General features: G+C 32.0%; 1 protein-coding gene across 6 annotated transcripts in view; it reads left to right on the top strand.

Moving 5' to 3' along the window:
* The window catches only part of LOC132719293 (splicing regulator ARVCF-like), a 38127-nt gene that overhangs the window by 632 nt on the left and 13769 nt on the right, over positions 1 to 23726 (top strand). For 2 of the 6 annotated variants that reach the window (XM_060703057.1, XM_060703056.1), the window contains exons 2-5: positions 1139 to 1269; positions 16074 to 16109; positions 20419 to 20578; positions 21017 to 21345. In XM_060703057.1, coding sequence (XP_060559040.1) covers positions 1139 to 1269; positions 16074 to 16109; positions 20419 to 20578; positions 21017 to 21345 — 656 coding nt within the window. Of the gene's footprint in view, positions 1 to 1138; positions 1270 to 4693; positions 4902 to 7760; positions 7784 to 16073; positions 16110 to 20418; positions 20579 to 21016; positions 21346 to 23726 lie in introns of those variants that run through there. The other 4 variants (XM_060703059.1, XM_060703060.1, XM_060703061.1 and 1 more) reach the window with 4 other exon arrangements.

The raw sequence follows: 23726 nt of genomic DNA, 5'->3' as shown, positions 1-23726 counted from the left end.
AATCAATGACACTTTAATACTTAAGTCTTATTGACAATGATGATTCAGCTCTGTATCACATGTACATAGCCTAGCCAGCCTTCTTAATTTGCCTGCCTGTAATTATATACTTTGTGAGCAAAAAAATACAAATTGAAAATAGGTTTCCATACATGCAAAGTGGGATAAGGTTATTTGTTTGTTTTTGTCATCTTCAAGACTATAGATTTTTTATTGATAAAAAGTGAAACATTATATTAGAGTTTGGTAGGAAAACAATAAACCAAACAGATTTTATATGTCAATTTAATTATCTACTGTCAGCAGGTGCTTCACTGAATTTTATTGTTAACACACCTGTAAAATATATCCCCTCCAATATTGAGCAGCTGTTTTCTATATATTTAACTTTTTGTTTTACTACATGCACCTTTCTTCCTTGATTGTATCAGAGAAAACTACGAAAATACATTCTAGAAGTCATAATGTTGAAACAGTCTTTAAAGATCTATTAAATCACAAGGAAAAACTATTCAGAATATTATTGCATGTTGTATTTTGTATGTTTGTTGTTGGTTGCTTTTTTTCACAATAATAAATCGAATTTGAGCATGTCTGTTTTGTAATTATGTTGAATGTCTTATAATATTTGGGTCTAATATATATAATAATACCCCATGGAGAATTCCTGATTTAATGAAATGGGAAAATAATTATAGCTCTGTTTGAATACATGGTTTTTTGGCAAGAGTTCTGAATACAAACATGTAGCAGTATTTTTTTCTTTCCTTTCTAGTTATATCTATGGATATAATACATTTTTGTATTCACAGATGTTTTTTTCCCCAAAGATCTTTAAAATATAATAGAGCATAATTGTTAAGAACATCTTGATAAACATAAAATCGGTAAGACAAGTAGAGAGTAAGAAAAAAGTGATGTACATCATTACCCATATAGACATTTCTTTACAAGCATTGTGATGTTGCTCTACTCAAGTTTAGAATCATGTTTAAAGACATAATACCATCATCATGCACTGTTCCTGGTTTTGTGGCTTTTCCATATTTTCTTATCTTTTGCTTCTTTATTATTCATTCATCATTCACGCCAGCAGTTTCACTGTTAATCACCACGCCTCTTTCTTATTCCATTACAGTATAGAATAGGTTCAGAGACCGAAAGTATGAATAGTATTAGTAGTACAGATGACACGTTTCAATGGGGAGGGCCCCAGGACGACTCGTTACGTTACGGAGACGAGTCGCACGGGCTCATGGACTCGTGCTTGTGAGTATTTATTCAGAGCGAGACATATAACCATTATTAACAACATACTCCCTGTGCTTGAGCATGCTTTGTGTGCCTAACATTAACACATGATTGTATTTCAGAGTGATGGCAAGATGACCATCATTGAAGGATGCCGGCAGTTCCTTACATTATTATAAACCCTTAACCTGCTACATTTGATAAAGCTAAACTTGACTAGCTTTCATTGATGGAAATGTTTATTATCAATTTTTGGGTTACTAAGATGAAAATTTAAAAGTGAAAAATGTATATAGCCACAAGTCCTCCTGTATGGCCTGGCTCTTTACTGGTGGCAATTAAAGGCTTGTCACTTTTTAGGTTCTCTAGCAGGGTAAGGGTTAAATTTCACATTCATCTTTTTTGCACATTGAAATATATCAAAATGCAACTCAGTTTACATTTTGTTTGATTTCATTAACATAAATAATAATGCATATAAAGCATGGCAATTTGGTAATTTTCATTTATATTGCATGACAATCTTTAAGCTTACTGTTATCATAGCCAACATACATATTTTACATTTCTTATTATGCTTAACCATTCTTCGAACAACTGTATACACTTCTACAAGATTCTTTATAGCATTTTCATGTTCTTAAAGAAAAAATTCATATATTATTGACAACAATGATTTTCGTCAATTCATTGTCATGCCACATTTTCTTGCTATATTTCATTCAAGGTGTTCTTTTGGAACAGGTTGTTAAAGCATTGTTGAGTGAAAGTAAAGTGATACTGCTGTAATGTTGTTGTATGTGATATATATTAATTTTAGTCTCACATATTTATAGGAGTGTTATGTGTAAAGGTCATAATGAAATTTTCTGTAGAAAATATGTATACATGTCTGTTATAATGTGCTGTGTGCTGGTTGCTTTGACATTAATCCTTCCCTGTGTGATTTAGTTAGACAGTTTTTGTGATGTAGAGTAGATTATTTGTATTTATTACATTATAAAGGTTTCTTCACCTGTACCATGCTTAATATATTGAATGGACCAATCTAGACATAACCATTCAACATTGTTGAGGAAACTTTCAAAATAAGTACTGGCTAAGAATAGCAGACAGCACAGATCAGATGGCATGGCTGTGCAGGCTGATCTTAGTCTGCATTGGTTGCACGGGTAGACTCTTTTGTCGTCAGCAGACTAAAGGTTAATTGTTTTAATCAGTTTTCTTAACCTTCTTGTAATATCCTCCATGTTAAATTAAGGGATTTGCCTTATAAGGAGAATAGGTTATATTTATTATGAAATGATATTGAACCTAATCCTTTAGGTACGGCAGGCATTTGTCAAGGTTATATGGTGTGAGGCAATAAGTGTTACACTAAGTTTTCCGTTAATTCTAAGTTGAAAGGTTGATCCATGCAGGGATCTGGTGGTTTAGTACTGGTATAAAATCTGGAAGCACTTGTTGCAAGATTGCTTGCTGTTTTAATGCATGTAAAATTGTTACAACTGATGCATGAATGGCACAAAGAAACAGCTTCTGTGGTTTATCAATACACATAAAATGACTTAAAATATATTTTATAATGCTTTATGCTCGAGCTATTAACACTTACATTAACTTGTGTGGTTTTACCAGACACATTTAGTGTGATACATCTTAACTTTTAAAATTTTGCTAAATTATGATCAGGCCTAAAGTGTGAAGATCACCATAGAACATGTAAATCAGTTCACAGACTTGCCTTTCACTTTTAGGTTTGCATATTGCCGAAGACAATATAATTTTTTTTAAAGATAACTCATACTAAATGTAGAATGCAGAAAGTTGTAGGTTCTACAAGGGTTTCCAATTTGTACATTAAACTGGTGTCTCGAGTTAACCTCATCCCAGTTAAAGCTGGAAAGTCAACACATTGACCTTAACAGTCCAAAAAATTATGTTACAAATCTTTAATCTACCGGTATGTATAAAAATATCTTATATAATTCATTCATTCATAAACTTTTGTTTTTATAAATTTAAATAAAGTTGAAGTTTTAGTAGGTACTTAAAGCCATGTTATTTTGACATTTTTACTGTCATAATATAAACTAGAGTTTATTTGACACTCCTTTGATTAGGTCACTGCATATTTTCAACAAATGGTGACATGATGTGTCATAGATATTATAATGTTTTATTTGTTTAACGTATATAAAAGTTTGATAAAAGTAATATATTAAAATTCACAATACTGGCTTATTGGTATTCTGACCACACAAGTTTACTATAATTGTCAAATTTCGAGCTGTCCAGTGCGTGTTTTGGTAGAATGTGTGAATTATGAACGAGGGTTGACACGATGGCTCATTTAATCTAAGGAATTTTGATTGACATTCTATCCGGTCTGGCCTTCTGTCAATAATTGAAAATATGCCTGGTGTTAATTGGATATCATAAGTTATTTTAAGATATATTGATAAGTAATAAGTAAAATCACTGAAGAATTTGTTTATGCCTTACATGTAATTAAGTATAAAACAATTAAACTTCTGAAAAAATATCTGTACAATAAGCCTTGTTTAAAAAATTAGTACTGAAAGCCTAAAACATACATATTTAAAACAGAATTATGAATTATGCAAACAATAATGCAATATACTGTAACATCCAGTTTTAAAATTTAATAATAAATCTTAAATAAATGATTAATGTCATTATTAGTCAGAGTGAAAAGCATTTCATTTTTGAGTCATTTTGCATATAAATAATAATGATTCTTAAGCAAATGATCTGAAATAGTTGCTCGCATTTAGTTATTGGTCCAGACCTACATCAAATGGTACACAAATATTGAAAAAATATTACCATTCTTGTAATGTCAAGAAAACTTAATTGGAGGCCTTTCTTCTAGGATATAACTGTTTTCATGCATGATAAATATTAAGTTGCTGTACTGACATATTCTGGCTCAATGTCTATTAAATCTGCTTTCTAAGTTGCTGTACTGACATATTCTGGCTCAATGTCTATTAAATCTGCTTTCTTAGTCAATTGATTTCTCTCAGATATTCTGTCCGAAACAGATTTGAGTCTCTTGGGCTTTTAATTGTAAGAAATTGCCTTAAGGCCAAATGCAGAATCATAATTGCCGTCTCCTTGCACTTTAGGTGTCACACGTCGTATAATGTCAGTGTCACATCAAACAAGTCCCAGTTGCATGTTAAGCGACTCTTACTTCAAACAGCATGCAAGGCCATTTTCAAAAGGATTTTTGTCCAAACACGGATTATTTATAAATTATGTATACATGTTTGAATATATTTGATCGGCTTTGATAGTAATGAAATGTTCAATATTTACAAAGACGGGTTTAAGGTAAAAGGTAGATACACGGCTATGCAATGTTTTGGTGTATGTACTGAAGGTATTTTTAGATTCGGTCATACTCGAGTAGACTTGTCATTGCAGACGAGGGGAACGTCAGGCTATAAACACAACGTTTGACATTTTGCATTTTTCGAAACATTCTTGAGCGTAATTTACAACGATTTTTTGTGTAATAAAGCTATCAGTGTTCAAACATTGGACTACTTTCAAAGGTATTGAAACAGTGAAATATGGGATTTATTTAATATTGGAATTAATTACGACAGTTTACCATAATGGTAGGTTGATGATTATCGTTATGAATTCAGGATTTGTGTTGACCTACATATCTCTGTTAATTGTATGACTAAAGATTTTTCTCTTATCGATAAAGCATTTAAGAAGCAATGGTGCATCCCCTTTACAGCCATTTATTATGCATTTTGATACAAACACATTTAACGATTGATACCTAGAGTAAAGTTTGAAGTGCTTAAACAAATTTAAGTTACATATTACTCACTGTTTTTATCAGTAAGGAAAGGCTTCGTCATTGCAAATTTATTTAAGATATTGGAAGAGTTTCATTTTCATTGAATTGTATGCATTCAATTTTAATCACATGTTTTGTAAGGGAAATATCCTTTACCCAAGAGGGAAACTTGAGACTTGATGTTGTGTTGATGTAGACATCACTGTTTAGGGAATACTTGAACATGTAGAACTTACCGTATGTGTCATATATTGTCTGATATTAGTTAATTAATCATTTTTTTGTGCATTTATATCTGCAGATGCAGCATACAGATTGGTGACATATTTTGGTCATTCCATTTCGTTATCTGTTTTTGGTACAAAGAAACAATGTGGCTTTAAATCATGCTTTCCAAGTGCAATTGCGGTGTCTATTTTATGTTTTAAAAGATGTGCAACAATTGTGGGTGCTTGCATGATTTTATCTATTACTGGGTGTTTTCTTCTTTGTTATTGTAATTATAGCTGTGTTTTTGTTGTTGTTGTTTTTCAAAGTGGTCAAACAAATACTTTGGCCTTCTACCTTAGAATTTTTTATCTTTACAAAGTTTAGACTTGTATTTTACTTGTATAAAATAATAAAATACTTGCCCCATTGCTAAAGAATATCTTTGGTCATGTCTGAAAACTTTCGTATTAAACTGTAATAAGCTAAAATATATTCAGTCTTATCGTTTTAATTTACAAAATTCACATTTTAAAAATGAGATGAATCTCACTCCGACCAGGAGTTCAGAAATTAGCCACTCCAAATAAATACATTTGTGTTACACAAAATAATTTTGTGATGATCGATACTGAACATAACAATATGAGAATGTTGCTCCAGCCTAGAGCATTGTTTGTGGTAAAATAAAGAATAGATTTATAATCTAATATTATAATATAATTTGCCAGCAGCTAGTAATAACTTCTCATGTATCTGATACTGTAGAAAATCCCTCCGTCATTGTTGATGATAATTATGTTGAAATAATGCGTATGTTTGGTGAATGCCCTCCCTGTATGGCTGATAGAGGCTTGTTCTACTTGTCTACCTCATCAGATCTTCTGTTCAGGTAACAGTCAACACAATGAACATTGGTGTAATTTGTATCATTTTATCCCCGGCTATGATGGGCTATTTGCAATTTGAAACTTGAATGGATTCAATGTATAGCATTTTAACTCACTCTTCATGTACATTATACTTTATAAGTTACCTTTACCTATATGAAGGCTCAAATTGTTCTCAAGCAGCTTGGTCTGACTGGTTTTTACCAAATAACTATTACATATACATGTATTATTAAAAAGGTTCAAATATGTTGTTTATAAACTCAGTTTGTTGGGAAGGCTGAAAGACAATATAAAATTTTAGTTGTTGCATTATAGAAATGGCTTTTCAATTTAGGTTTCAATACTAGTTGGTGCGGCATTCTTTGCCAAGTGTTTATGGTTGTTGGCTTCAAACCACTTGCCTTTTACCGCTGTAGGTTCGGGCTGGGCTAGCGTCTTTGGATTTTTTATGGAAGTTGTTGGTTGTGCACAGGTGCTCGAAAAATGCTCAGAGCTTCACTGAAGGTCTTCCTCCACCATAAAGCTGAAAAGTTGCTATATGGCCAACACAGTTTTGAAACAAATTTTCATCTGTTCCGTTAAGCTGGAAGTTGCCGTATGACTTATCTGACAGTATAAATGTAACACACTTGGTCAAAGAAAAAAAACAAATAAACTTTTCCTTATTACACTTTATGACAGCTATAAATGTAAGTGTTAATTGTAGCTATTAAATTAGATTAAAGTTGTCATTTATGTCTGTCAAAGTGCTGATTACTGCTGTATTTTAAACCATGTATCTGTGAATTATATAGTTGTAACACCTGTATTTGACCTGATGGTTGTTGAGGTAAATAGTCATCAATGTCATATATAATTTGTTACCTCTTATAGTTTGTCAATTAGTGATCTTAAAAAAATAAATTAACATGGAAGTATATGGATCAACATGTACATAAAATATAATGATCCACTTTCTTAGAAAAGACAAATGTTGAAGTTAATTAACTATATGTAATTTGAACAATAGTTTGTTATTGAAGATCTGATTGTTTCTGCACCTTATGATCATGTGACTTAGTGACCTCATGACCCTGAAGTCATGTGATCATTAATTTGACATTTATTTGACAGAACAAAAAGATAAACTTGCCAGTGTATAAAACTTGGCCAAGTTTTGTATTGATTTCTATTTATACAGTAAAGATATTGGTATTTTTGTGAAGTGCATAGAAATTCTGAATAAGAATAGAGAGCAGGATTTAGGATTGTAATGTTTTGAATTTCGTTATCACTCCGTGTTTGTAGAATATGTGTACCAGTGACATCGGAATGTGAAAGGTTTTTATACTCCAGCGGTAGGAGTATTTCACCCTGCAGTGTTTACATTGAGCCTGGAGTTTAGAATGCCATTATTTTTGCTTTAGTGCCTGAGTGAAAAATTTCTTTTTCATTATGATATATTGTGTATGAAAATAATTAAAGAGTCATTTCTAAGATCAGTGTATTGGAATTAGGAGGGAAAATATTCATTATGATATATTGTGTATGAAAATAATTAAAGAGTCATTTCTAAGATCAGTGTATTGGAATTAGGAGGGAAAATATGGTGAGGATTGTTTATATTTTAGTCAGGAAGGATTTGTGACATTTTCAAAGTATGAATATTATATACAAAGTGGTTTCAGTAAAGTAATGTATTATGTAAATTACTTTTGAATGTACCAGTATACAGTGTACATAAGTTGATATATTGCATATTTGTCTATTAAAATCACTAACAGAGCTATTAACCTGCAGCAAGTCAAAATGAATTGAGAGTGGCTGCGCTACATGTGGTTTTATGTAATGATAATCATATATGTTAAGCCAGAAAAACAACAACATAATGTGACTTGACATTTTGTAAAACACATCTCATGCACCAAGTAACTTGAAATATGGTTTATGATATATTATTGAAAGGGTGTAAATGTATAGATATATATTAGGGTAATAACATTGAAAGTAAGTGAGATCATAACATTGTGAAATATACACTGTATAATGGTTATAATAACATAATTACAGTCTTTATGGCAAAGATATTTATTATGCTAGAAAACCTTTCCATTGATGCTTAAGAACAATGCGTATTAATGATTCAAAATTTCACAATACAGGATCATTTTCTTTTTTTAATAGTTTTGTTTTAAGCATTTTCCTTTATAAACAGCAAAGAGGTTGTTTTTAGCATATGTAAGACCTGAAACTTTTTATGAATAATATATAAACATATATATTTGAAAGAAAATATTCTTCCTTTGTCTGATGTTGTGCAAATTTTTCTTTTGTCTACATTGTTTTATATGTAGAGTATATTACCTGTCTGGGGTATAAAAATCCATTAACCTGAAGTTACAGGGTAATGTTAGCCACACATTTTTGTTTGCTTACCAAGTTTATCAGCATAGATTGACAAGTATTCATCTACAACTTGTGATAGTACATTCTCCTCAAACTTTAAAAGTAATTGACCTTGTACGCCAGTCAAAAACTAAACAGCTTTTCCTTTCAATGGTCAAGTTTGAAAGACCAGTTTAGAATAGAGATTTAATCCACATTGGATATATATAGAAAAAACTGTGATTCAACGGTCGGTCGTGTCCAGTTTTGCTGAACTTTTTTAACTGGGACTTAGGTTCCAAAAGCATTGTAATCAAAGAGACATATTTGCTGTTACCATTTAGCCTACTTGATTTGTATTTATTATGAGCTATCAGAACAGTCCATTGTATATTTAAAAAAATCAAAATGTTAAAATAAAGCTGATAAGGAATATAGTCAAGTTACAGTACTGCATGGATGTTAAGATTAGCCTGACTGGTTGGAGTTGGTGATTTTTGTGGTAGAAGTTTACCCTGGATCATGGCAGCAAGACAGAGCACAATTTAGGCCATTGGCAAGCTGCAAAGCAGTACCAGATTCCTTCACTTTCTTAAAGAACTGCTAGTTACTTGTGTACATGTCAGGGCAGCTGTACAGTGAGAATGACCATAGGAAGTATTTCGTAGGAAGGATTTCGTAGGGCACTGTCTTGGAATCAGTCATGAGTCGCCTCAGTCTCTGATTAAAAGACCATCGCCCTACAAATTAAGCTATTTGAGCAATGCTCTAAATCTTTTTTTATCAGAGAAGAAATGATTATCAGGCGAGGTTATAGTAAAGCATTATGCCAACCAAAACATTTACTACATAAACTTATAATCTTTTGTTTTACCTGTGATATAAATAATATAATATTTTCAGTACACTATAAGTTCATTTTAGTTCAGTTGTTGAACACTTGCTGCAAACCATTAATTTATACTGAATGCATGATAAAGTGTCAGTTTTCATGTGTGTGCTGCGGCATGAAATACAGCAGTCATGATGTTCAAATGTTTACATGCTTGTTTTTGTTTGAATGGTAGGACAAAATGTCTGAGGTTGACAGTTTATCAGTTGTAATTACTGTATGAATAAAGCTTACACCATTAGATAAAATCAGATCAAAATTCATGATCTGGTCTTTGTATTATTTAATGGTCCAGGCAAAGATTTTGTAGCTATATAATCATTAGAGTGAGACCGGCAATTTACACACTTGATAATCATTTTATAATATACAATATAATTATACAACACTATACGCATGATATATAGCTAACACTCAGTGTAACAGTTTTTATGTCCTCATACTGTTTTTTAATTAAATTTGAAATGATTGTTCTTCAGGAAGGAAATTAATGGATTTTTAATGCTAAACAGGGGTGTAAATTATCAATTCTTCAGGCTTAATTTTTATTAACCTTTGACAGTCTTATACTTGATGTCAACATCTTAAAACTACACACTGTTCTGAACATTTGATATTGAGTAAAACCTTTTGTAAGAAATGATTGCTGTAGTTGGAACTCATCTCAAGACAATTCCTCTTACATACCAAAGGCCAGGCCCCGAGGTTATAAAGAAATTCTCCAAGCACCAACTCAAGTCTCAGATATTTGATTACTGACAGAAACTATCATAGAATTGATACTGTCATGACCAATGAAAATCCTGAGATTTGAGACAAAACCCAGAATAAAGTTTTATTACCTCAATGGCAGACCTTTTGAGTTTGTACATCACAATTTTTCATAGTAATTTGGTAACTTATGAAAAGTTTGAAGAATTTTTGCAATTTAAATCTTCAGATGAAATGCTGACTGTTTCTTTCTTAAGACATTTGTTTTACTGAACTGATATTGGAAGCTAGTGATATTTGAAGTTTTTGCAAAACATTGCTTGTTCAAGATGGCACAAATTTAATAGTTTAAATATTGCTTCCTGTAGTAGGAAGTTATAACATGTGCAAAATGCAAACACAATTTGGTTAATTACTTAACCAGTGAGAATTTCCTCCTGTATTTAATTAGTTTTTTGTTAAAAACTTTTCCTCATTTATACCAAGGCTTGTTGTAATAATTTTAAGAAAAATGGGTAACATAGACTTGTGTCTCTTATTAAAGTAAGAAAACCTTGCACTCAATATTGCAGTCACTGTGAAGAGATGATACAAGACATTGAAAATCTAAGAAAACATAATGGTTTCTTCTCATGATGTAATAACGAAAAATCAGAATATTTTACCTGCTAAGTGAAGGTCTTAAAACATCTGATTTTCTGAACAATTTTCTTACTTAACCATGGGAACTATTACATTTCTTTGTTATTCAGTGCACAATGAAACAAGATATGATTTATTACCTGGCACCTACAAGTCTTTCAACCATCTGTTTTACTCTGATTTCTTATGCATTCAAAGTGCAAATAGAGGCAAATGTTTGTTTACACTTTATGAATATGCAGAATATTTCATTTCATTTCTTTCATGAATTTTAGGAAATTAGATGTACAAGCAACAGTTGTACATATAAATAGGAAAAACAATTAACAAAGCATCATGAAACATTATCTAAACTGTTTTAAAATGCTCAACTGCTTTTGCAAACAGTGTATTCTTTGTTATGGCTTTTTGGAGCAACACATTCTACATGATATAACAACATCATGAACAACAACAATAATCTAGCTGTTGTACAGACTGTGTGCCATTTAATAGAGAAGTTAACACATTTGTTGTTTGTTAAATGCTTTCCCAAGTGTCATGTTCCATCAATAACCTGAGATCAATGTAGGGGAAAGTGCACAACTTAAGTGGACAAAAGATTGATCATTTAATGTGTTAATTACACTTTACTGGCCTGTCCCAGCCAGGTCAACATTGCTGTATTAATGAATGAACAGAATACAAACATGGTCCTAACATGATTATTATTGTATATTAGTGATTTTTAATATTGAATTCCTATCTGGCCTTATTCTTCCTGGTATACAGGTATTACATATCTAAACTGCCAATATTTTTGTAGTTTGTTTCCTATTGAATTTGTGTAATGGAGTTACCTTGTTTAAATATGGAATTGATCTTTTTATAGAATAATGTACAAGATTTTAATCTCAATTATCAAAACTGAACAGCCAACTTAATATTTTCGACTAAAACAATGCTTTGAATCTTCCATGGCATTGTATTGCATTTATTAGCTATTGTCTGTGCCTGTGCACAGTGCATCACCTGTATTCTAAGTGCTTTCAAGGCAATCACACTGCCCTTCCACTGGGCTTATAAGGCAGGATTTGCACTTTGACCTTCCAAATTCATTTATGTGCCATTGTAAATTTTATTGCACAGTTGTGTTTAACTTTTATCAGAATGCAGCACACAACAACTGGACATGTTGCTGTTATGTTTGTGGTCCTATTGGCTCAACTCGGCATTCTGAAGGACTATTTTTCTTCCATAAGAATGCACCTGTCTACCAGAAGCAAAGCAAATGATTTTAAATTTAGAATATTCATCCTTAATAATACAGCAGTTACCAACAGGCATGTTTCAATGATGCTAATGCAGCTGTCTTATATGCATTGTAAACTTATTCTAAAATCAATATTTGAAACGAAAACAAATACTATCCAAAATATATCTTAATTTCATGTGAAAAGGGAAGTCGTAAATTTGAAACAGCATAAAATTGTCTTATAATAGGCGAAAGATCTATAAATCTATTGAAAGAAGTTTCTCACGAAAGGCATAGACCTATTTGACAATTATACCAGTAAAATATAGGGTTTTGAAATCTAATTGTGGATCTATTTTCTCGCTACTTTTCATTCAAATTGGTCAAATCTTCTTGTGGAAAATAACATTGAATAGCAAATTATTCACAAGTTATTTGTTGAAAATTATTATGTAGTTTGCAATTCTTCACAATTACAGAGGAAATAATTTCAATTTCTATAATGCTTTATCATTTAGATTTCTCTTATTACCTATATTTTGCTACATCATAGTATATTGCTGATGTCTTATATGGAACAAGAATAATGGTTAAAATGTCTTTTAATTCAAGAAAATGAGATAAGTTGTCTACAGAGTACTGGTGTTTTAAATCAGTACTTCTTTTAAGGATTCTTAAATTAAAAACTATTTTTGAATTCCTTTGATTCTGTTTTAACTGTATTATTATTCTACAGTTAAGTTTATGTGACATGTTCTCGACAAGAAGTTATGTTTTGGGTATTTTGGTTCCATATTTACTATATTGAAAGGGAAAAAACCTAAATCGAGACCGGCACCTATGAATATCTTCCAATGATTAAAATAAGGTTTTTATGCCACCGCAGCATCTGCGATGCGGTGGCATATAGCAATTCACCTGTGTGTGTGTTTGTTTGTGTGTGTGTGTGTTATATAGATTATATAGTGAACTTAAAAAATCTTCTTGTGAAAAACCACTTGTCCAATTTTAACCAAACTTGGCAGGATTGATCCTTGGGTGAAGGGCTTCCAAAGTTGTTCAAAGAATTTCATTCCATGCAGAAATCTGGTTGCCATGGCAACCAAAAGGAATTATAAGAATAAATTTAAAAAATCTTCTTGTAAAGACCCAAAAGGCTTAGAGCTTAGATATTTTGCATAAGGCATTGCCTGGTAGACCTCTACCAAGATTATTCAAATTATAACCCTGGGGTCAAAATCGGCCCAGCACCGGGGGTCATTGATTTTCACTATATGTACATATATAGTAAAAACTTAAAATAACTTCTTGTAAAGACCCAAAAGGCCTAGAGCTTAGATATTTTGCATAAGGCATTGTCTGATAGACCCTTACCAAGATTGTTCAAATTATAGCCCTGGGGTCAAAATCACCCCGGCCCCGGGGGTCATTGATTTTCACTATATGTACATATAGTAAAAACTTAAAATACCTTCTTGTAAAGACCCAAAAGGCCTAGAGCTTAGATATTTTGCATAAGGCATTGTCTGGTAGACCTCTACTCAGATTGTTCAAATTATAGCCCTGGGGTCAAAATCGGCCCTGCCCCGGGGGTTATGGGTTTTCCTTATATGTATATAGTAAAAACTTTATAGTAAAAAAATTTCTTCTAGCAAATGCTAGAGGTTAGATATTTTGCATGAAACATTGTGAAGTGAACTTCTAGCGAGATTGTTCAAATTATAGCCCTGGGGTCAAAATTGCCCCTGCCCCAGGGTCATTGATTTTCAATATATACATAAAGGTACAAGGCTTAGAGCTTGAATATTTGTTAAATGATATCATCTATAGGTACTCTACCAAAGTTTTGTCAAATTTTGCCTCTTGTGTCAAAATTAGCCCCGCCCCATGGGCCATAGGTTTTCCTTATATGTATATAGTAAAAACTTAAAAAATCATCTTCTCTAAATTTACAAAGGCTAGAGTTAAGATATTTTGCATGAAACATTATGTAGTGAACCTCTAGCAAGATTGTACACATTATAGCCCTGGGGTCAAAATTGGCCCCACCCCCAGGAGTCATTGATTTTCACTATGTACATATAGTAAAAAAAAAAGAAATATTTTTGTCTGAAGGTACAAGGCATAGAGCTTTGATGTTTGCTCTATAATATATTCTATGGGTTCTCTACTAAAGTTGTTTTAATTATGCCCCTAGTGTTAAAATTGGCCCTGCCCAGGGGCAGTGATTCTCATTATGTTCACATAGTAAAAACAGAAAATAAAACAAATCTTTTCTGAATAGGAGAAAGCTACAGCTTAGATATTTGACTTGAAATGTTGTTTGGTGGACCTGTATCAAGATTGTTTTGAATTAAACCCTTGGGTCCAAAATTTTGCCTTGCCCAAGGGGACAGTGACCTACTTTCTTGTCCTTTGATGTACAGCAATGCAATTTTGACCATGTGCACAGTTTTAGTTGTAAAACTGAACTTTGATATCAGGTGAACTAGATTTTGATGATGTGACCTACTTCCTTGTCCTTTGATGTACAGCTATGAAATTTGAACCATGTGTACAGATTAAGATGTTAAGTGAACTTTGATTTCAGCTGACCTAGATTTTGACAAAGTGTCTTACTATGTTGTCCTTTGATGTAGTCATGAAATTTAGGCTGTGTGAAATATGACCTTCACCACCAAATTCACTAGACTCAAGTGCATTGATATATTCCTACTCTGATCTTTTATTGAGTTAACAACAGATTTAACCACTAATCTGATAATAAGAATTAGATAGGTCAGGGATCTATGCATTATGACAATCTTCAAAATTGTATAGAAACAAAGAAAATCTGTTCCTACACTACTATTTAGTGTTGTATTAATGTGGTGGCATAGCATTTTTCTCAAATGCAATCTTGTTTATTTATTTATTTTTAACAGGAAACAAAGTCAGGTATAAAAGTGGTGTTGATCATATTATATTGTTAAACACTGATATTATAAAAATAGATAGGAAACACATAAAGTGACATGTTACTTAGAGACTGCATAAGTTATTGACTGCATATATCTGTACAAACTGCAGGTAATTCTGTAGATTTACAAATGTCAGGTAACAGGGGGGTGTTCATTTACTGGATATGAGCTTTACCAGATCTAAGTCATTAAAGATGCTTAGCAAAAAATATGTTAAAACTTGTTTTTAATGGATTGATTGTGCGGAAAGAATGAACTCATTTGCAACTGGGTTGGAAAAAAGCTTACGAAAGCAGATGTTTTTCATGGGGAAAAATACAAAAATACTTAGCAAATGAAAAGTTGAACATCTGTGAAGGGTGGCTTAGTTATTATGATGATGTATTTAACATACTTTATTCTTTTTTTCTTTTTTTCCCTGCATTCCTGCAGGCCTCCTTGCAACTGGAGCGGGGCAATAAATGTTTGTGAGACCCCAGATTATCTAATAATTAGCTCACAAGTATACCATAGCCCAGAAACCTCATAGTGTTTACCGTAACATTCTACTCATAATTGCACTGTTTTTGTCTTAATTCTTGCTTTATTGTGATATAGTGATATTATATAAAACATAACAGAAAATTTTACAGAACTTTAATTGTTGGAAATATCAGGAGGATTTTAAGTTTTGTCATTTATAGCAAATGGGACTATTTTTGTATTTTCTAGTTCTTTACTGTATGTTTTATGTTTGTCAGAACTTGGTGATTTAAGAGAGAAGGGAAAAGGTATATATCTTTTTGTTTCCTCATAAGAATGATTGTACATGTATTGTAGTGTTTATTTGATATCTATCTGATGAAGTATTAGGTTTTTTGATCTAAGGAAAAATTCTCTTTAAGAGAGGGACTGACAGTATGTGCAAGTAATTTGTATTGAAAGACAAGAATACTGTCTGTTGTAGACTGAATAATTCATGGAATTCAACAGACAGGAGAACTATAACATTATAGGGAAACTGTTGTCTGTATTTCCATAGTTTTATAGTTTTTATGTAGGCAGTGTTTATAAAGATTTATTTTTCTATTTTCAGACAAGAACTAGAGCATCGTGGTACTATGAACTTTGGGTAAGTTTTAAGTTTTTACTACTATATCTATATTAAAAATCCCAATTAAAGTGCTACATATTAAGATTTTAAGCATCATCAATTTTCATCAAATGCTTAAATTGTCCAGCTGCTGCTACACAGTCATTACAGGTATGATCTTAAAGCACTCCCAAATCATAGAGAAAAGGGGTGTTGTGTTAAGATTAAAGAACTGTTAGTACATGCAAGTGCTTCTGAAATCTGAAAAGTATTTTATAAAACTAAACCCTGGGACTTTTAAAATCTTGTTCAGGTTTCAGTTTCAGACAAGAAGGAAAGCAAGAAAGTAACATTGCCTGATCTTGACAAATGTAGTTTTCCCATCTTATCCCAGGAGCCGAAGTACCTTTAAAAAGTGGCTTTTTATGTGCATTTATAAGAGCACAATAAATAAATGCAATGTAAAATGATCTTTATATCCCAAAATTCAATGTAAAATGATCTGTACCAGAACAAAAAATTTATATATAGTTACATTGATAAAAGATAAATGCACAGTCTGACAAAACTGTATCTGCAGCAGAAGAAATCTACAAAAGATAGATAATTAGCTATAAGCTTTATACAACTTTCTGAGGAAATTAGATTTAAATTGATTCAAGTCACAGACCCAGTAACATGCAGTACATTCTACTTTGTATGATGTTAGATCAAACATTTAATGTAATATATACAATTGAGAGAGTGCATGTTTGTGTTATTGAGAGAAAAGGCCAAAGAAATTTGAAAATGTGAAAGGGGCAATTATTTCTTTTTTTATCACCTATTAGGAATTAAATGATATTGCACCTGTATTTAACAAAGCTTGTCATGTAATAGTGTAATTATTGTGTGGTTTTCTGTACACAGTGCATGATTCATACATTAAGTATGTTTAATGTATCATGGTGAAACTAAGAAGACAAAAGAAACTATTTTAGGGAGGTGTACATTTAATACATGCACAATGTAGTTGGTATATTTTTGGTTTATGTAAAGATTAGGGAAAAAAGAATAACACCTTAGATGTGACTGACAGTACTGGAAATGTTTTGGTTGTTTAAGCTGAAACAAAATGAAATGTAGGGTTGAAAGTTGAAGGAATATCTGTGTTTTCATCCTGTAGAAGGGTTCCTCCTCAATCACTAGAGATCCTAATTTTTCCCATAATGTGTTGTTAAAAAAAAAATCCCCAGTGAAAAAATTGTTGAACTTGGACTTGATTCTGAATTATTTAGTTGTTAAAACAGCCAGAATGGGTATATCTATTGTAAGGGGCTTAGAGTAAACAGTTTGATACTCTGAAAGGCAGGTTTCTAAAACCAATAAAACATTAACTCAAATTCACACATACATGTTTAGTGTTCAGCTTGTTCTGTAAATTAGTTAAGTAAACAGAAAAGTTTACTTTTCTCATTACATATATTTTTCGTCTGGACAATTGCAACATTGTAAATATTGTTGGTTTTTTTTTTAACTGAGAATAAAAATTTGGTATGATGATGTACAATAATTTTATGATCGTAATCTAGTGAGTCATACATCAATACATGTATCATCAAACTTCTAAACAGTTCTTTCAAATGGTTAATTTTGCAAAGTATTCACAATCCTAATTTTATTATTTATTTGATCTGTTTGAAACACATTGATCAGCTGTGTAAGCCATATTTAAGATAAGAAATGCACACAAAAACTGATATTGGAGTACTTATAACAAGTATATCTGAACATGTTGTTTATATCTCTTCATATTTTCACCAGCTCAAATATTTTACATCAATCAATATTTTTGTCATGTCTGGACTTATTTCATGTTTATGTGTGTCTATGTAGGAGCCTAAAGCTAGGGATGGTCATAAATATTTTAATTGCACTTTTACAAAGAAATTTTCCTGCTTTCTTATTGGCATGGATATTTTCCCCTTGTTAACTGTATTAGTAGCTTATACTATCCTGCATACAGGGTATAATTCTTAATAAACTACCTATTGCTTACCAAAAGTAGTAATCTTATGCCCCTACTTAAAAAACAGGCACCATACTTTAATAAGGCCGAGTTTGTGAAATGTGGTATAGTTTTTGCCCATGACCGCATTGATTTTAATGTCAGTAAGTCAAAGGTCAAGGTCACCATGGGCTTTAGCTATAACCATGAGTAAATGATTTTTTTAGCTTGTCTGTGTCGGAGAAAAAGTTGAGCTATTATGATAGCTGCATTATGGTTGCGCAAAAACTTTAATGTAGCCCATTATGCAACAATTTTAAAAGTATCAATATTAAACTTGGATTCTTGCTTATCATGACAAGGCTAAGCACCATAGTTTGACAAGGGGCATAATTCTGAAAGCTGTATTTTTAGTGACTATTCGATAAAATAATAGACGAGCTATTTAACCGCAGTGTGCTCGGTCAGGACCCCTTATGTAAAGTTTGGTTAGTCCCAATTTTCAAGATTCATTAAATATGGCTCTTTGTAAACTAACACTTGTCCCATATGCATTCTGGTAGGAATGAGACATAAGAAATTAACACAAAACAAAGTGTCAGATCTTTTTGTGCTTAAACATATATATTGATAGCTAGACATTTTAACCTTTCATGTACAACAGTTTACTATAGAGTTCTTTGCTTTTTGATCAGATATGTTAAATGTAAGTGACTGTCAACAGTTACTACTTTTCTAATATATTTTGAAATTGTTTCAAAGCAAACGCTTAACATACTGTTAAAATATGGGGCGCACCTGTAGCACTATGCACACATCTGCAGAACTGAATGAAAATAGCACACATGTATTTTGTATTAAATCTTTGACACTAGATAAGTAATACACATAGTTTTTTATCAAACTTAAAAGGTAAAAGGACTTTGATGTATAAAATGGAATATTTTTATCAAGATGCCCACTGTTAAAAATATATTTTAGTGAGTTGAGAAAATAAATACTGGTTCATGTGATATAATAGAAGAAATGTTGAACATGGTTTTCAGTTTGGAAAATATTTGATTGTATTGATCTAAATCATCAGAAAAACACCTACCTTGTATTTTCTAAGAATTAGAAAGAATTACAGCAAGATCATCACAAATGGCACACCTGATTTGAAGTGAAGTTTTGATGGTGCTATAGATATACATTGAGTTAAGGCTAGAAAGATGCCTTCATTGTCAGATTGCATACATGTATTGTCAGACTGCATACATGTATTGTCAGACTGAATACATGTGTTGTCAGACTGAATACATGTATTGTCAGGCTGCATACATGTGTTGTCAGACTGCATACATGTGTTGTCAGACTGCATACATGTATTGTCAGACTGCATAGTCAGACTGCATACATGTATTGTCAGACTGCATACATGTGTTGTCAGACTGCATACATGTGTTGTCAGACTGCATACATGTATTGTCAGACTGCATACATGTGTTGTCAGACTGCATACATGTGTTGTCAGACTGCATACATGTGTTGTCAGACTGCATACATGTATTGTCAGACTGCATACATGTATTGTCAGACTGCATACATGTATTGTCAGACTGCATACATGTATTGTCAGACTGCATACATGTATTGTCAGACTGCATAAATGTATTGTCAGACTGCATACATGTATTGTCAGACTGCATACATGTATTGTCAGACTGCATACATGTATTGTCAGACGGCATACATATATTGTCAGACTGCATACATGTGTTGTCAGACTGCATACATGTGTTGTCAGACTGCATACATGTATTGTCAGACTGCATACATGTATTGTCAGACTGCATAAATGTATTGTCAGACTGCATAAATGTATTGTCAGACTGCAATTTTAGATGACATGTCTGACAGCATAAATTTTTGTCCAACTACATATATTCAGTGTACAGATGCACGGCAAGGTTTTTCTTAAAAGCATTAAATTCTTGCAGACGCATAGATATAACTGCTTGTTCAACTGCAAAAGATATCAACTACTTTTTCCGTTTAGGGGAGAGATTGCTTTATGAATGTCTGACGATTAACCACTACATTCGGCCAAAGATGACGCCAGATATGTCTTGTTGGAGCCTATCTGAGAATTTCTTTGGGCAGACTCAAACTAAGATGCCTTTGTCAAGATAGTATAGATGCCTTGTTAAATTGTTTAGATGGCCTGTTGCACTGCTTAGATGTAAACTGCATCAGATATCTTGTCATTTGTATGGATGTGAAGTCTGGCTAGCTTTTATACTGATGTTAAAATGATCTCGTTAAGGCCAATAACTTGCGATCAGAGAGTTAATAAACTGTGTTTTGTTTATTTATTTATAGTGAAGACAACATGAACTACATGCATGAAGATCAGTATGGTGGGCATGGCCCATACAGTGGAGATTATAACTCATATAACGGAGGGCCACACCATGACACATCCCTACATTCATCACATGTATCATTACAAAGTACAGGCAGTAACAGAAACAGAGCACAGGTATGTTTTAATCTTTTGCCTCAATCTAAATAAAGGTAGGTTACCTTTTATGTCCAAGTGTGGAGCTTATAATTAGATATTAAAACCAATGTAAGTTGAAACTTAAATAATGAGAACTTTATCAATTATCTTGTATGCTATAAAGGAGAAAGACTAAACAAAGTTTTCAAAAGTAAACTAAGGAAGCAAAATGCAGGTGCTAATGAATCATCCTGACTGTTTATATAATATAACATAATACATTTTTGATAATTATGTATCATAAATTGAGTTTCATTTTATAGCTTTGTCTGACACATGATTGTTTCATTTTTCACCTGAAATGTTTTCTTAAGTCATAATTGAGCCACATTTCATTCTTTTCTGACATGGCTGTAACTTTTAACAAAATATCTTTTTTGTTCAGTAGTAACATTATTTGTGTAATTTTATTTTCAGATGAAACTTAGCAACCACAACCTGGGCAGTCAGAGGTCAATACCCCAGGATCAGTATAACCAGGACAACTACGCCCCCTATTCTAGTCTACAGAGGAATGATTATCAAGGATCTCCAGTCCCCTCAAATGGGTCCCCACGGGGACCGGGCACACCTACAAGGTTTAATAACAATTACGATGATTATCAAGATAATTATCGTAATAGTCCTGTAGCTTATCAAGCTAATCCCTCTCAGGGATATGGGGAGCCAGATTATTATGATGAAAATCCCATGCAGCAACAATACTTCCAACATCCAGAATCAGCCAATCACAATGATTCTTTTAGGTAGATTCATTTTATATCATAGACTGATCTTACCTCCTCCAAAAAAGAGTTCCTTAATTTATGTTTATCCCACCCTACTGGAAATTAACTGTCTGATTTTTTCATCTCTCATGAATGTTTACAAAGTGTGTTTTAATTGATTTAAAATGTAGCAAACACCTTAAATAGTAACTTTACTATACATTTGCCTTGTTGAATGTCTGTTATTTGAGAGAATTTTGTCTGTTTGAAATAAATTCTAATCTATGTAGGTAATTTTATTATTCTGGTATGAAACAAAATGCTGCATTGGGTTTGTACAATAGGCAGTTTTATTGAATATTTACTAAAAAAAGAAACAACATAGTTTAGTCAGTGTATGTCATTTGTTACGGTCCATGGAGTGTTGAACTTCACATTAAAGTATATTTCTTTGTTAACTTGATGTTCGTAAATCCTGGGAAAAATATTTTTCAAGACCTTTTAACGTGTTTACATTAAATTGATGTGTTTTGGTATGTAGATTTCAGATTTGAAATTAATTTATTTCAAAAGTACTCATAGTATAGATAACATACACTGGTTAATTTGTTGAAAACATTTGAGCCGCGCCACGACAAAACCAACATAGTGCGTTTGTGACCAGCATGGATCCAGACCAGCCTGCGCATCCGCGCAGTCTGATCAGGATCCATGCTGTTCACTTACCAACTCTATAACAAGTAGAGAAACTGATAGCGAACAGCATGGATCCTGATCAGACTGCGCAGGCTGGTCTGGATCCATGCTGGTCGCAAACACATTATGTTGGTTTTGTTATGACGCGGCTCATTTTATACTTTTTTTAAAGTGGTTTATTTTGGTTGTAGTAATATTTACTAAGATTGCCTTAAACTGTTGATGCATGCATGGATGTTAATGTGTGTTTGTAAATAAATTTGGCTAGACGTTTAAATGTTTTAATAAGACTCCGATCATTGTAGAACACAGAGATTAGTGTCAGCTAATTAATTATCCTGTAGTTTATATCTAGGAAGCTTAAAACAAAAGGAAAATTATTTTATAATAAGAAAAATAAAATTATATTTATCTCTTTATAGGAATTAATTTGTTTCTAAAACACAAGATTTATGGGTTTTCTAAAGGTAGTTTTTGTTTCATATAAGGAAAGTATATGAACCTGTCTTAGTAAATTTTTGTTTCCCGATCAGATATGAACAATGTCAAGATTGTTTCAGAAATTTACCTTTTTAACTGTGCTATAATACACATATTTTCTTTTTTGAAATTTAATTGTATCCTTAAGCTCAGTTATGGCACTTTATATAGCACAGAATTTGCATGTTACAGGCTCTCTTACTCTAGTAATTCATGAAAGTAATTATGACCTTAAAAAAAAAACAGAGTTTTTTTTATGGGATTATTGGTGAAAGTCTCCATTTTAGACAAAAGATTTATTATGCGTAAGATTGGTCTATGAAAGAATCTAGGGTTAAGTCTAGGTGTCTAGCGTTTCTGTAACTTTCTTGGAAAACAAAAATTAATCAACTTGTATGTTTTCCCTTTCAAGCATGATTTATTTAACAATGCTCTTTGTTAAGACACTGTTGCATATTCAACATGTTATTGAAAGAAAGTTAAAATAAACAATACATTGATATAAGTAAATAAATAAAGAGATTCATAGCTGAAATTGGATAAGTTAAAGTTCACTTTCTTCCCATATTTAATTAGATTATCAAAATGTGTATTTTTAGTTACTCATGCTCAAAATCAAATATTGATTTTATGTTTTGGCAACACACATTTGCTTAATTAACTTTTGCGCAAAGATCAATCTAATAAGAAAAGAGTTTAATTGTTGCAAGTAGTTTGCTAGACTGGTATACTAGACTCGTAATTTACTAGAATGTTACCATCTATACTGGTTAACCTGACTGGTACTGTATACTGATTTACTTAAATGATGAACAAGTATATTTATTTAACAAGACTGGTACACTAGATCAATTAACTATAAACAGAGAATATGGTGATAGTCTTCTATATTTATATTCTTTCTTTTTTTTCAAGTGAACTGTGTTCTGTTTGGTATTAATGTTTTGTTATCTTTGGTTCATTTTGTTGTATATTTACTCTCTCGGTTATTTCTGCTATTTATGACTCCTTGATATTATCTGTAACATAAATCTTACACTCTTTCTGAATAATGAATTTTGGAGAAATGATATTAAAAATTTTGTTGTTAATCTTAGTGATTTTGATAATACAGGAAATGGTGATATTTATGATATATCTTTTGTGTCTTATATGATGTTTTTAATTAAAATACAGATATTTGTATGTTTTTAGTGCAGAGAGATATTGAGAAAGTTTGTATTAAATTTAAGTGCCTAAAATGT

This window comes from Ruditapes philippinarum, unplaced genomic scaffold (assembly GCF_026571515.1).
Source record: "Ruditapes philippinarum isolate M1 unplaced genomic scaffold, ASM2657151v2 ctg1306_1_1_1_1, whole genome shotgun sequence".
In the NCBI taxonomy this organism is placed as follows: Eukaryota; Metazoa; Mollusca; class Bivalvia; order Venerida; family Veneridae; genus Ruditapes; species Ruditapes philippinarum.
The sequence above is the reverse complement of the archived record's forward strand: the minus strand, read 5'-3'. Positions and strand labels throughout refer to the sequence as shown.